This window comes from Myotis daubentonii, chromosome 7 (assembly GCF_963259705.1).
Source record: "Myotis daubentonii chromosome 7, mMyoDau2.1, whole genome shotgun sequence".
NCBI classification, from domain to species: Eukaryota; Metazoa; Chordata; class Mammalia; order Chiroptera; family Vespertilionidae; genus Myotis; species Myotis daubentonii.
The window spans coordinates 2,210,296-2,226,858 of record NC_081846.1 but is presented as its reverse complement, the minus strand read 5'-3'; the positions used below and the strand labels follow the sequence as shown (position 1 = coordinate 2,226,858).

General features: G+C 49.7%; 1 protein-coding gene across 1 annotated transcript in view; it reads left to right on the top strand.

Annotated features, from left to right (window-relative positions):
* Positions 1 to 16,563, top strand: part of COL5A2 (collagen type V alpha 2 chain) — a 154,893-nt gene that overhangs the window by 127,420 nt on the left and 10,910 nt on the right. Inside the window, exon 46 of the mRNA XM_059704846.1 lies at positions 16,108 to 16,161. Within this exon, the coding sequence (XP_059560829.1) occupies positions 16,108 to 16,161 (54 nt within the window). The remainder of the gene's footprint in view (positions 1 to 16,107; positions 16,162 to 16,563) is intronic.

Genomic DNA, 16,563 nt, shown 5'->3' with positions numbered 1-16,563 from the left:
ACATGTGCCCTTGACTAGAGCTACTTGGATGCATACGTACAGTCACCCATGTGCCCTTCACTAGAGCTACTTGGATGCATACGTACAGTCACACATGTGCCCTTCACTAGAGCTACTTGGACGCATACGTACAGTCACACATGTGCCCTTCACTAGAGCTACTTGGATGCATACGTACAGTCACCCATGTGCCCTTCACTAGAGCTACTTGGACGCATACGTACAGTCACACATGTGCCCTTCACTAGAGCTACTTGGACGCATACGTACAGTCACCCATGTGCCCTTGACTAGAGCTACTTGGATGCATACGTACAGTCACCCATGTGCCCTTCACTAGAGCTACTTGGACGCATACGTACAGTCACCCATGTGCCCTTCACTAGAGCTACTTGGACGCATACGTACAGTCACACATGTGCCCTTCACTAGAGCTACTTGGACGCATACGTACAGTCACACATGTGCCCTTGACTAGAGCTACTTGGATGCATACGTACAGTCACCCATGTGCCCTTCACTAGAGCTAACTGGATGCATACGTACAGTCACCCATGTGCCCTTCACTAGAGCTACTTGGACGCATACGTACAGTCACCCCTGTGCCCTTCACTAGAGCTGCTTGGACGCATACGTACAGTCACACATGTGCCCTTCACTAGAGCTACTTGGACGCATACGTACAGTCACACATGTGCCCTTCACTAGAGCTACTTGGACGCATACGTACAGTCACCCATGTGCCCTTGACTAGAGCTACTTGGACGCATACGTACTGTCACCCATGTGCCCTTCACTAGAGCTACTTGGACGCATACGTACAGTCACCCATGTGCCCTTGACTAGAGCTACTTGGACGCATACGTACAGTCACACATGTGCCCTTGACTAGAGCTACTTGGACGCATACGTACAGTCACACATGTGCCCTTGACTAGAGCTACTTGGACGCATACGTACAGTCACCCATGTGCCCTTGACTAGAGCTACTTGGACGCATACGTACAGTCACCCATGTGCCCTTGACTAGAGCTACTTGGACGCATACGTACAGTCACCCATGTGCCCTTGACTAGAGCTACTTGGACGCATACGTACAGTCACACATGTGCCCTTGACTAGAGCTACTTGGACGCATACGTACAGTCACCCATGTGCCCTTCACTAGAGCTACTTGGACGCATACGTACAGTCACCCATGTGCCCTTGACTAGAGCTACTTGGATGCATACGTACAGTCACACATGTGCCCTTCACTAGAGCTACTTGAACGCATACGTACAGTCACCCCTGTGCCCTTCACTAGAGCTACTTGGATGCATACGTACAGTCACCCATGTGCCCTTCACTAGAGCTACTTGAACGCATACGTACAGTCACACATGTGCCCTTCACTAGAGCTACTTGGACGCATACGTACAGTCACACATGTGCCCTTGACTAGAGCTACTTGGATGCATACGTACAGTCACCCATGTGCCCTTCACTAGAGCTACTTGGACGCATACGTACAGTCACACATGTGCCCTTGACTAGAGCTACTTGAACGCATACGTACAGTCACACATGTGCCCTTCACTAGAGCTACTTGGACGCATACGTACAGTCACACATGTGCCCTTGACTAGAGCTACTTGAACGCATACGTACAGTCACACATGTTCCCTTCACTAGAGCTACTTGGATGCATACGTACAGTCACCCATGTGCCCTTCACTAGAGCTACTTGGATGCATACGTACAGTCACCCATGTGCCCTTCACTAGAGCTACTTGAACGCATACGTACAGTCACACATGTGCCCTTCACTAGAGCTACTTGGACGCATACGTACAGTCACACATGTGCCCTTGACTAGAGCTACTTGGATGCATACGTACAGTCACCCATGTGCCCTTCACTAGAGCTACTTGGATGCATACGTACAGTCACCCATGTGCCCTTCACTAGAGCTACTTGGACGCATACGTACAGTCACCCATGTGCCCTTGACTAGAGCTACTTGGACGCATACGTACAGTCACCCATGTGCCCTTGACTAGAGCTACTTGGACGCATAAGTACAGTCACCCATGTGCCCTTCACTAGAGCTACTTGGACGCATACGTACAGTCACCCATGTGCCCTTGACTAGAGCTACTTGGACGCATACGTACAGTCACCCATGTGCCCTTCACTAGAGCTACTTGGATGCATACGTACAGTCACACATGTGCCCTTGACTAGAGCTACTTGGACGCATACGTACAGTCACCCATGTGCCCTTCACTAGGGCTACTTGGATGCATACGTACAGTCACCCATATGCCCTTCACTAGAGCTACTTGGATGCATACGTACAGTCACACATGTGCCCTTGACTAGAGCTACTTGGACGCATACGTACAGTCACCCATGTTGCCCTTCACTAGAGCTACTTGGACGCATACGTACAGTCACCCATGTGCCCTTCACTGGAGCTACTTGGACGCATACGTACAGTCACACATGTGCCCTTCACTAGAGCTACTTGGACGCATACGTACAGTCACCCATGTGCCCTTCACTAGAGCTACTTGGACGCATACGTACAGTCACCCATGTGCCCTTCACTAGAGCTACTTGGACGCATACGTACAGTCACACATGTCCCCTTCACTAGAGCTACTTGGACGCATACGTACAGTCACACATGTGCCCTTCACTAGAGCTACTTGGACGCATACGTACAGTCACCCATGTGCCCTTGACTAGAGCTACTTGGATGCATACGTACAGTCACCCATGTGCCCTTCACTAGAGCTACTTGGACGCATACGTACAGTCACCCATGTGCCCTTCACTAGAGCTACTTGGACGCATACGTACAGTCACACATGTGCCCTTCACTAGAGCTACTTGGACGCATACGTACAGTCACACATGTGCCCTTGACTAGAGCTACTTGGATGCATACGTACAGTCACCCATGTGCCCTTCACTAGAGCTACTTGGATGCATACGTACAGTCACACATGTGCCCTTCACTAGAGCTACTTGGACGCATACGTACAGTCACCCATGTGCCCTTGACTAGAGCTACTTGGATGCATACGTACAGTCACCCATGTGCCCTTCACTAGAGCTACTTGGACGCATACGTACAGTCACCCATGTGCCCTTCACTAGAGCTACTTGGACGCATACGTACAGTCACACATGTGCCCTTCACTAGAGCTACTTGGACGCATACGTACAGTCACACATGTGCCCTTGACTAGAGCTACTTGGATGCATACGTACAGTCACCCATGTGCCCTTCACTAGAGCTAACTGGATGCATACGTACAGTCACCCATGTGCCCTTCACTAGAGCTACTTGGACGCATACGTACAGTCACACATGTGCCCTTCACTAGAGCTACTTGGACGCATACGTACAGTCACCCATGTGCCCTTGACTAGAGCTACTTGGACGCATACGTACTGTCACCCATGTGCCCTTCACTAGAGCTACTTGGACGCATACGTACAGTCACCCATGTGCCCTTGACTAGAGCTACTTGGACGCATACGTACAGTCACACATGTGCCCTTGACTAGAGCTACTTGGACGCATACGTACAGTCACACATGTGCCCTTGACTAGAGCTACTTGGACGCATACGTACAGTCACCCATGTGCCCTTGACTAGAGCTACTTGGACGCATACGTACAGTCACCCATGTGCCCTTGACTAGAGCTACTTGGACGCATACGTACAGTCACCCATGTGCCCTTGACTAGAGCTACTTGGACGCATACGTACAGTCACACATGTGCCCTTGACTAGAGCTACTTGGACGCATACGTACAGTCACCCATGTGCCCTTCACTAGAGCTACTTGGACGCATACGTACAGTCACCCATGTGCCCTTGACTAGAGCTACTTGGATGCATACGTACAGTCACACATGTGCCCTTGACTAGAGCTACTTGGACGCATACGTACAGTCACCCCTGTGCCCTTCACTAGAGCTACTTGGATGCATACGTACAGTCACCCATGTGCCCTTCACTAGAGCTACTTGAACGCATACGTACAGTCACACATGTGCCCTTCACTAGAGCTACTTGGACGCATACGTACAGTCACACATGTGCCCTTGACTAGAGCTACTTGGATGCATACGTACAGTCACCCATGTGCCCTTCACTAGAGCTACTTGAACGCATACGTACAGTCACCCATGTGCCCTTCACTAGAGCTACTTGGACGCATACGTACAGTCACACATGTGCCCTTGACTAGAGCTACTTGGATGCATACGTACAGTCACACATGTGCCCTTCACTAGAGCTACTTGGACGCATACGTACAGTCACACATGTGCCCTTGACTAGAGCTACTTGAACGCATACGTACAGTCACACATGTTCCCTTCACTAGAGCTACTTGGATGCATACGTACAGTCACCCATGTGCCCTTCACTAGAGCTACTTGGATGCATACGTACAGTCACCCATGTGCCCTTCACTAGAGCTACTTGAACGCATACGTACAGTCACACATGTGCCCTTCACTAGAGCTACTTGGACGCATACGTACAGTCACACATGTGCCCTTGACTAGAGCTACTTGGATGCATACGTACAGTCACCCATGTGCCCTTCACTAGAGCTACTTGGATGCATACGTACAGTCACCCATGTGCCCTTCACTAGAGCTACTTGGACGCATACGTACAGTCACCCATGTGCCCTTGACTAGAGCTACTTGGACGCATACGTACAGTCACCCATGTGCCCTTGACTAGAGCTACTTGGACGCATACGTACAGTCACCCATGTGCCCTTCACTAGAGCTACTTGGACGCATACGTACAGTCACCCATGTGCCCTTCACTAGAGCTACTTGGACGCATACGTACAGTCACCCATGTGCCCTTCACTAGAGCTACTTGGATGCATACGTACAGTCACACATGTGCCCTTGACTAGAGCTACTTGGACGCATACGTACAGTCACCCATGTGCCCTTCACTAGGGCTACTTGGATGCATACGTACAGTCACCCATGTGCCCTTCACTAGAGCTACTTGGATGCATACGTACAGTCACACATGTGCCCTTGACTATAGCTACTTGGACGCATACGTACAGTCACCCATGTTGCCCTTCACTAGAGCTACTTGGACGCATACGTACAGTCACCCATGTGCCCTTCACTGGAGCTACTTGGACGCATACGTACAGTCACACATGTGCCCTTCACTAGAGCTACTTGGACGCATACGTACAGTCACCCATGTGCCCTTCACTAGAGCTACTTGGACGCATACGTACAGTCACCCATGTGCCCTTCACTAGAGCTACTTGGACGCATACGTACAGTCACCCATGTGCCCTTCACTAGAGCTACTTGGACGCATACGTACAGTCACACATGTGCCCTTCACTAGAGCTACTTGGACGCATACGTACAGTCACCCATGTGCCCTTGACTAGAGCTACTTGGATGCATACGTACAGTCACCCATGTGCCCTTCACTAGAGCTACTTGGACGCATACGTACAGTCACCCATGTGCCCTTCACTAGAGCTACTTGGACGCATACGTACAGTCACACATGTGCCCTTCACTAGAGCTACTTGGACGCATACGTACAGTCACACATGTGCCCTTGACTAGAGCTACTTGGATGCATACGTACAGTCACCCATGTGCCCTTCACTAGAGCTACTTGGATGCATACGTACAGTCACACATGTGCCCTTCACTAGAGCTACTTGGACGCATACGTACAGTCACACATGTGCCCTTCACTAGAGCTACTTGGATGCATACGTACAGTCACACATGTGCCCTTCACTAGAGCTACTTGGACGCATACGTACAGTCACCCATGTGCCCTTCACTAGGGCTACTTGGACGCATACGTACAGTCACACATGTGACCTTGACTAGAGCTACTTGGACGCATACGTACAGTCACACATGTGCCCTTCACTAGAGCTACTTGGACGCATACGTACAGTCACCCATGTGCCCTTGACTAGAGCTACTTGGACGCATACGTACAGTCACCCATGTGCCCTTGACTAGAGCTACTTGGACGCATACGTACAGTCACACATGTGCCCTTCACTAGAGCTACTTGGACGCATACGTACAGTCACACATGTGCCCTTGACTAGAGCTACTTGGATGCATACGTACAGTCACCCATGTGCCCTTCACTAGAGCTACTTGGATGCATACGTACAGTCACACATGTGCCCTTCACTAGAGCTACTTGGACGCATACGTACAGTCACACATGTGCCCTTCACTAGAGCTACTTGGATGCATACGTACAGTCACACATGTGCCCTTCACTAGAGCTACTTGGACGCATACGTACAGTCACCCATGTGCCCTTCACTAGGGCTACTTGGACGCATACGTACAGTCACACATGTGCCCTTGACTAGAGCTACTTGGACGCATACGTACAGTCACACATGTTCCCTTCACTAGAGCTACTTGGACGCATACGTACAGTCACCCATGTGCCCTTGACTAGAGCTACTTGGACGCATACGTACAGTCACCCATGTGCCCTTGACTAGAGCTACTTGGACGCATACGTACAGTCACACATGTGCCCTTCACTAGAGCTACTTGGACGCATACGTACAGTCACACATGTTCCCTTGACTAGAGCTACTTGGATGCATACGTACAGTCACCCATGTGCCCTTCACTAGAGCTACTTGGATGCATACGTACAGTCACACATGTGCCCTTGACTAGAGCTACTTGAACGCATACGTACAGTCACCCATGTTGCCCTTCACTAGAGCTACTTGGACGCATACGTACAGTCACACATGTGCCCTTCACTAGAGCTACTTGGACGCATACGTACAGTCACACATGTGCCCTTGACTAGAGCTACTTGGACGCATACGTACAGTCACACATGTGCCCTTCACTAGAGCTACTTGGACGCATACGTACAGTCACACATGTGCCCTTGACTAGAGCTACTTGGATGCATACGTACAGTCACCCATGTGCCCTTCACTAGAGCTACTTGAACGCATACGTACAGTCACCCATGTGCCCTTCACTAGAGCTACTTGGACGCATACGTACAGTCACACATGTGCCCTTGACTAGAGCTACTTGGATGCATACGTACAGTCACACATGTGCCCTTCACTAGAGCTACTTGGACGCATACGTACAGTCACACATGTGCCCTTGACTAGAGCTACTTGAACGCATACGTACAGTCACACATGTTCCCTTCACTAGAGCTACTTGGATGCATACGTACAGTCACCCATGTGCCCTTCACTAGAGCTACTTGGATGCATACGTACAGTCACCCATGTGCCCTTCACTAGAGCTACTTGAACGCATACGTACAGTCACACATGTGCCCTTCACTAGAGCTACTTGGACGCATACGTACAGTCACACATGTGCCCTTGACTAGAGCTACTTGGATGCATACGTACAGTCACCCATGTGCCCTTCACTAGAGCTACTTGGATGCATACGTACAGTCACCCATGTGCCCTTCACTAGAGCTACTTGGACGCATACGTACAGTCACCCATGTGCCCTTGACTAGAGCTACTTGGACGCATACGTACAGTCACCCATGTGCCCTTGACTAGAGCTACTTGGACGCATACGTACAGTCACCCATGTGCCCTTCACTAGAGCTACTTGGACGCATACGTACAGTCACCCATGTGCCCTTCACTAGAGCTACTTGGACGCATACGTACAGTCACCCATGTGCCCTTCACTAGAGCTACTTGGATGCATACGTACAGTCACACATGTGCCCTTGACTAGAGCTACTTGGACGCATACGTACAGTCACCCATGTGCCCTTCACTAGGGCTACTTGGATGCATACGTACAGTCACCCATGTGCCCTTCACTAGAGCTACTTGGATGCATACGTACAGTCACACATGTGCCCTTGACTATAGCTACTTGGACGCATACGTACAGTCACCCATGTTGCCCTTCACTAGAGCTACTTGGACGCATACGTACAGTCACCCATGTGCCCTTCACTGGAGCTACTTGGACGCATACGTACAGTCACACATGTGCCCTTCACTAGAGCTACTTGGACGCATACGTACAGTCACCCATGTGCCCTTCACTAGAGCTACTTGGACGCATACGTACAGTCACCCATGTGCCCTTCACTAGAGCTACTTGGACGCATACGTACAGTCACACATGTCCCCTTCACTAGAGCTACTTGGACGCATACGTACAGTCACACATGTGCCCTTCACTAGAGCTACTTGGACGCATACGTACAGTCACCCATGTGCCCTTGACTAGAGCTACTTGGATGCATACGTACAGTCACCCATGTGCCCTTCACTAGAGCTACTTGGACGCATACGTACAGTCACCCATGTGCCCTTCACTAGAGCTACTTGGACGCATACGTACAGTCACACATGTGCCCTTCACTAGAGCTACTTGGACGCATACGTACAGTCACACATGTGCCCTTGACTAGAGCTACTTGGATGCATACGTACAGTCACCCATGTGCCCTTCACTAGAGCTACTTGGATGCATACGTACAGTCACACATGTGCCCTTCACTAGAGCTACTTGGACGCATACGTACAGTCACACATGTGCCCTTCACTAGAGCTACTTGGATGCATACGTACAGTCACACATGTGCCCTTCACTAGAGCTACTTGGACGCATACGTACAGTCACCCATGTGCCCTTCACTAGGGCTACTTGGACGCATACGTACAGTCACACATGTGACCTTGACTAGAGCTACTTGGACGCATACGTACAGTCACACATGTGCCCTTCACTAGAGCTACTTGGACGCATACGTACAGTCACCCATGTGCCCTTGACTAGAGCTACTTGGACGCATACGTACAGTCACCCATGTGCCCTTGACTAGAGCTACTTGGACGCATACGTACAGTCACACATGTGCCCTTCACTAGAGCTACTTGGACGCATACGTACAGTCACACATGTGCCCTTGACTAGAGCTACTTGGATGCATACGTACAGTCACCCATGTGCCCTTCACTAGAGCTACTTGGATGCATACGTACAGTCACACATGTGCCCTTCACTAGAGCTACTTGGACGCATACGTACAGTCACACATGTGCCCTTCACTAGAGCTACTTGGATGCATACGTACAGTCACACATGTGCCCTTCACTAGAGCTACTTGGACGCATACGTACAGTCACCCATGTGCCCTTCACTAGGGCTACTTGGACGCATACGTACAGTCACACATGTGCCCTTGACTAGAGCTACTTGGACGCATACGTACAGTCACACATGTTCCCTTCACTAGAGCTACTTGGACGCATACGTACAGTCACCCATGTGCCCTTGACTAGAGCTACTTGGACGCATACGTACAGTCACCCATGTGCCCTTGACTAGAGCTACTTGGACGCATACGTACAGTCACACATGTGCCCTTCACTAGAGCTACTTGGACGCATACGTACAGTCACACATGTTCCCTTGACTAGAGCTACTTGGATGCATACGTACAGTCACCCATGTGCCCTTCACTAGAGCTACTTGGATGCATACGTACAGTCACACATGTGCCCTTGACTAGAGCTACTTGAACGCATACGTACAGTCACCCATGTTGCCCTTCACTAGAGCTACTTGGACGCATACGTACAGTCACCCATGTGCCCTTCACTAGAGCTAACTGGATGCATACGTACAGTCACCCATGTGCCCTTCACTAGAGCTACTTGGACGCATACGTACAGTCACCCCTGTGCCCTTCACTAGAGCTGCTTGGACGCATACGTACAGTCACACATGTGCCCTTCACTAGAGCTACTTGGACGCATACGTACAGTCACACATGTGCCCTTCACTAGAGCTACTTGGACGCATACGTACAGTCACCCATGTGCCCTTGACTAGAGCTACTTGGACGCATACGTACTGTCACCCATGTGCCCTTCACTAGAGCTACTTGGACGCATACGTACAGTCACCCATGTGCCCTTGACTAGAGCTACTTGGACGCATACGTACAGTCACACATGTGCCCTTGACTAGAGCTACTTGGACGCATACGTACAGTCACACATGTGCCCTTGACTAGAGCTACTTGGACGCATACGTACAGTCACCCATGTGCCCTTGACTAGAGCTACTTGGACGCATACGTACAGTCACCCATGTGCCCTTGACTAGAGCTACTTGGACGCATACGTACAGTCACCCATGTGCCCTTGACTAGAGCTACTTGGACGCATACGTACAGTCACACATGTGCCCTTGACTAGAGCTACTTGGACGCATACGTACAGTCACCCATGTGCCCTTCACTAGAGCTACTTGGACGCATACGTACAGTCACCCATGTGCCCTTGACTAGAGCTACTTGGATGCATACGTACAGTCACACATGTGCCCTTCACTAGAGCTACTTGAACGCATACGTACAGTCACCCCTGTGCCCTTCACTAGAGCTACTTGGATGCATACGTACAGTCACCCATGTGCCCTTCACTAGAGCTACTTGAACGCATACGTACAGTCACACATGTGCCCTTCACTAGAGCTACTTGGACGCATACGTACAGTCACACATGTGCCCTTGACTAGAGCTACTTGGATGCATACGTACAGTCACCCATGTGCCCTTCACTAGAGCTACTTGGACGCATACGTACAGTCACACATGTGCCCTTGACTAGAGCTACTTGAACGCATACGTACAGTCACACATGTGCCCTTCACTAGAGCTACTTGGACGCATACGTACAGTCACACATGTGCCCTTGACTAGAGCTACTTGAACGCATACGTACAGTCACACATGTTCCCTTCACTAGAGCTACTTGGATGCATACGTACAGTCACCCATGTGCCCTTCACTAGAGCTACTTGGATGCATACGTACAGTCACCCATGTGCCCTTCACTAGAGCTACTTGAACGCATACGTACAGTCACACATGTGCCCTTCACTAGAGCTACTTGGACGCATACGTACAGTCACACATGTGCCCTTGACTAGAGCTACTTGGATGCATACGTACAGTCACCCATGTGCCCTTCACTAGAGCTACTTGGATGCATACGTACAGTCACCCATGTGCCCTTCACTAGAGCTACTTGGACGCATACGTACAGTCACCCATGTGCCCTTGACTAGAGCTACTTGGACGCATACGTACAGTCACCCATGTGCCCTTGACTAGAGCTACTTGGACGCATAAGTACAGTCACCCATGTGCCCTTCACTAGAGCTACTTGGACGCATACGTACAGTCGCCCATGTGCCCTTGACTAGAGCTACTTGGACGCATACGTACAGTCACCCATGTGCCCTTCACTAGAGCTACTTGGATGCATACGTACAGTCACACATGTGCCCTTGACTAGAGCTACTTGGACGCATACGTACAGTCACCCATGTGCCCTTCACTAGGGCTACTTGGATGCATACGTACAGTCACCCATGTGCCCTTCACTAGAGCTACTTGGATGCATACGTACAGTCACACATGTGCCCTTGACTAGAGCTACTTGGACGCATACGTACAGTCACCCATGTTGCCCTTCACTAGAGCTACTTGGACGCATACGTACAGTCACCCATGTGCCCTTCACTGGAGCTACTTGGACGCATACGTACAGTCACACATGTGCCCTTCACTAGAGCTACTTGGACGCATACGTACAGTCACCCATGTGCCCTTCACTAGAGCTACTTGGACGCATACGTACAGTCACCCATGTGCCCTTCACTAGAGCTACTTGGACGCATACGTACAGTCACACATGTCCCCTTCACTAGAGCTACTTGGACGCATACGTACAGTCACACATGTGCCCTTCACTAGAGCTACTTGGACGCATACGTACAGTCACCCATGTGCCCTTGACTAGAGCTACTTGGATGCATACGTACAGTCACCCATGTGCCCTTCACTAGAGCTACTTGGACGCATACGTACAGTCACCCATGTGCCCTTCACTAGAGCTACTTGGACGCATACGTACAGTCACACATGTGCCCTTCACTAGAGCTACTTGGACGCATACGTACAGTCACACATGTGCCCTTGACTAGAGCTACTTGGATGCATACGTACAGTCACCCATGTGCCCTTCACTAGAGCTACTTGGATGCATACGTACAGTCACACATGTGCCCTTCACTAGAGCTACTTGGACGCATACGTACAGTCACCCATGTGCCCTTGACTAGAGCTACTTGGATGCATACGTACAGTCACCCATGTGCCCTTCACTAGAGCTACTTGGACGCATACGTACAGTCACCCATGTGCCCTTCACTAGAGCTACTTGGACGCATACGTACAGTCACACATGTGCCCTTCACTAGAGCTACTTGGACGCATACGTACAGTCACACATGTGCCCTTGACTAGAGCTACTTGGATGCATACGTACAGTCACCCATGTGCCCTTCACTAGAGCTAACTGGATGCATACGTACAGTCACCCATGTGCCCTTCACTAGAGCTACTTGGACGCATACGTACAGTCACCCATGTGCCCTTGACTAGAGCTACTTGGACGCATACGTACTGTCACCCATGTGCCCTTCACTAGAGCTACTTGGACGCATACGTACAGTCACCCATGTGCCCTTGACTAGAGCTACTTGGACGCATACGTACAGTCACACATGTGCCCTTGACTAGAGCTACTTGGACGCATACGTACAGTCACACATGTGCCCTTGACTAGAGCTACTTGGACGCATACGTACAGTCACCCATGTGCCCTTGACTAGAGCTACTTGGACGCATACGTACAGTCACCCATGTGCCCTTGACTAGAGCTACTTGGACGCATACGTACAGTCACCCATGTGCCCTTGACTAGAGCTACTTGGACGCATACGTACAGTCACACATGTGCCCTTGACTAGAGCTACTTGGACGCATACGTACAGTCACCCATGTGCCCTTCACTAGAGCTACTTGGACGCATACGTACAGTCACCCATGTGCCCTTGACTAGAGCTACTTGGATGCATACGTACAGTCACACATGTGCCCTTGACTAGAGCTACTTGGACGCATACGTACAGTCACCCCTGTGCCCTTCACTAGAGCTACTTGGATGCATACGTACAGTCACCCATGTGCCCTTCACTAGAGCTACTTGAACGCATACGTACAGTCACACATGTGCCCTTCACTAGAGCTACTTGGACGCATACGTACAGTCACACATGTGCCCTTGACTAGAGCTACTTGGATGCATACGTACAGTCACCCATGTGCCCTTCACTAGAGCTACTTGAACGCATACGTACAGTCACCCATGTGCCCTTCACTAGAGCTACTTGGACGCATACGTACAGTCACACATGTGCCCTTGACTAGAGCTACTTGGATGCATACGTACAGTCACACATGTGCCCTTCACTAGAGCTACTTGGACGCATACGTACAGTCACACATGTGCCCTTGACTAGAGCTACTTGAACGCATACGTACAGTCACACATGTTCCCTTCACTAGAGCTACTTGGATGCATACGTACAGTCACCCATGTGCCCTTCACTAGAGCTACTTGGATGCATACGTACAGTCACCCATGTGCCCTTCACTAGAGCTACTTGAACGCATACGTACAGTCACACATGTGCCCTTCACTAGAGCTACTTGGACGCATACGTACAGTCACACATGTGCCCTTGACTAGAGCTACTTGGATGCATACGTACAGTCACCCATGTGCCCTTCACTAGAGCTACTTGGATGCATACGTACAGTCACCCATGTGCCCTTCACTAGAGCTACTTGGACGCATACGTACAGTCACCCATGTGCCCTTGACTAGAGCTACTTGGACGCATACGTACAGTCACCCATGTGCCCTTGACTAGAGCTACTTGGACGCATACGTACAGTCACCCATGTGCCCTTCACTAGAGCTACTTGGACGCATACGTACAGTCACCCATGTGCCCTTCACTAGAGCTACTTGGACGCATACGTACAGTCACCCATGTGCCCTTCACTAGAGCTACTTGGATGCATACGTACAGTCACACATGTGCCCTTGACTAGAGCTACTTGGACGCATACGTACAGTCACCCATGTGCCCTTCACTAGGGCTACTTGGATGCATACGTACAGTCACCCATGTGCCCTTCACTAGAGCTACTTGGATGCATACGTACAGTCACACATGTGCCCTTGACTATAGCTACTTGGACGCATACGTACAGTCACCCATGTTGCCCTTCACTAGAGCTACTTGGACGCATACGTACAGTCACCCATGTGCCCTTCACTGGAGCTACTTGGACGCATACGTACAGTCACACATGTGCCCTTCACTAGAGCTACTTGGACGCATACGTACAGTCACCCATGTGCCCTTCACTAGAGCTACTTGGACGCATACGTACAGTCACCCATGTGCCCTTCACTAGAGCTACTTGGACGCATACGTACAGTCACACATGTGCCCTTCACTAGAGCTACTTGGACGCATACGTACAGTCACACATGTGCCCTTCACTAGAGCTACTTGGACGCATACGTACAGTCACCCATGTGCCCTTGACTAGAGCTACTTGGATGCATACGTACAGTCACCCATGTGCCCTTCACTAGAGCTACTTGGACGCATACGTACAGTCACCCATGTGCCCTTCACTAGAGCTACTTGGACGCATACGTACAGTCACACATGTGCCCTTCACTAGAGCTACTTGGACGCATACGTACAGTCACACATGTGCCCTTGACTAGAGCTACTTGGATGCATACGTACAGTCACCCATGTGCCCTTCACTAGAGCTACTTGGATGCATACGTACAGTCACACATGTGCCCTTCACTAGAGCTACTTGGACGCATACGTACAGTCACACATGTGCCCTTCACTAGAGCTACTTGGATGCATACGTACAGTCACACATGTGCCCTTCACTAGAGCTACTTGGACGCATACGTACAGTCACCCATGTGCCCTTCACTAGGGCTACTTGGACGCATACGTACAGTCACACATGTGCCCTTGACTAGAGCTACTTGGACGCATACGTACAGTCACACATGTGCCCTTCACTAGAGCTACTTGGACGCATACGTACAGTCACCCATGTGCCCTTGACTAGAGCTACTTGGACGCATACGTACAGTCACCCATGTGCCCTTGACTAGAGCTACTTGGACGCATACGTACAGTCACACATGTGCCCTTCACTAGAGCTACTTGGACGCATACGTACAGTCACACATGTGCCCTTGACTAGAGCTACTTGGATGCATACGTACAGTCACCCATGTGCCCTTCACTAGAGCTACTTGGATGCATACGTACAGTCACACATGTGCCCTTGACTAGAGCTACTTGAACGCATACGTACAGTCACCCATGTTGCCCTTCACTAGAGCTACTTGGACGCATACGTACAGTCACCCATGTGCCCTTCACTGGAGCTACTTGTATGCATACGTGCAGTCACACATGTGCCCTTGACTAGAGCTGCTTGCACGCATGTGTACAGTCACACATGTGCCCTTGACTAGAGCTGCTTGCATGCATGTGTACAGTCACACATGTGCCCTTGACTAGAGCTACTTGCACGCATGTGTTCAGTTACCCATGTGCCCTTGACTAGAGCTACTTGGACGCATACGTACAGTCTCACATGTGCCCTTGACTAGAGCTGCCTGCACGCATGCATACAGTCACCCATGTGCTCTTGACTAGGACTCCAAACCAAGAATGACAAACAGTTCATTATGAGCTAATTTTCTTAGTCCTCGAGGCAAACATTTGATTTCTAATAGATATTCAAATTTCTGATGCTTTGACTTTCACCACCTAAAATGTTGTGATTTATAGGAAATCCTGTTAAATTTAAGCAAGTACTGCTTCACCAATTAATAAAACTGATTATAGAGTGTCATTGGAGTGAGATGAACACATTCTTATACCAGGGACATTAGCCTGGTTTTCATTAATTAGCCAGAAGAGTATGCATAGGTGCACATAAACTTAGTAAATACCCAACCACAAATAAGTCTTTTGCATTCTATATCTACATAGTATACGCACTTGTTTTTGTTTTTGTTTTTTCCAACTTTTGTGAAAATTTCTTCCAGGGTTCCCGGGGTCCCACAGGACCGCCTGGTCGGGCTGGGAAACGTGGCTTACCTGTAAGTTCTGTTTTTCTTTAGAAAATGTCTTCTTTCAGAAAATACCCTCCCAAAGAGAAAGTACAATTTAAGGCTTATAAATTACCAAATTTCTCAAGCTATGAATTCTTTCAAATAATCAATAAAGATTCTTAGAGTAACAGTTGTCTCCCAAAATAATAGGAATAACCATACCCTTCTTTCTGAGATTTTCTAAAAATCACAATGGGTTTAAAAGCTCTCTGTAAGTTTTAAAAGCTGTAGACAATATTATGTGTTATTTTCAATGAGATTTTACTGCCCATGTTCAATTCTTTTACTACTTGCAGTTACTTCCAGGTCAGAGAGCCTTACACAGATGCCTTACTGGGAATGAATTATTTCTATAGGCGGTCTCTTCTGTTCCTCGCACACCTGTTATAT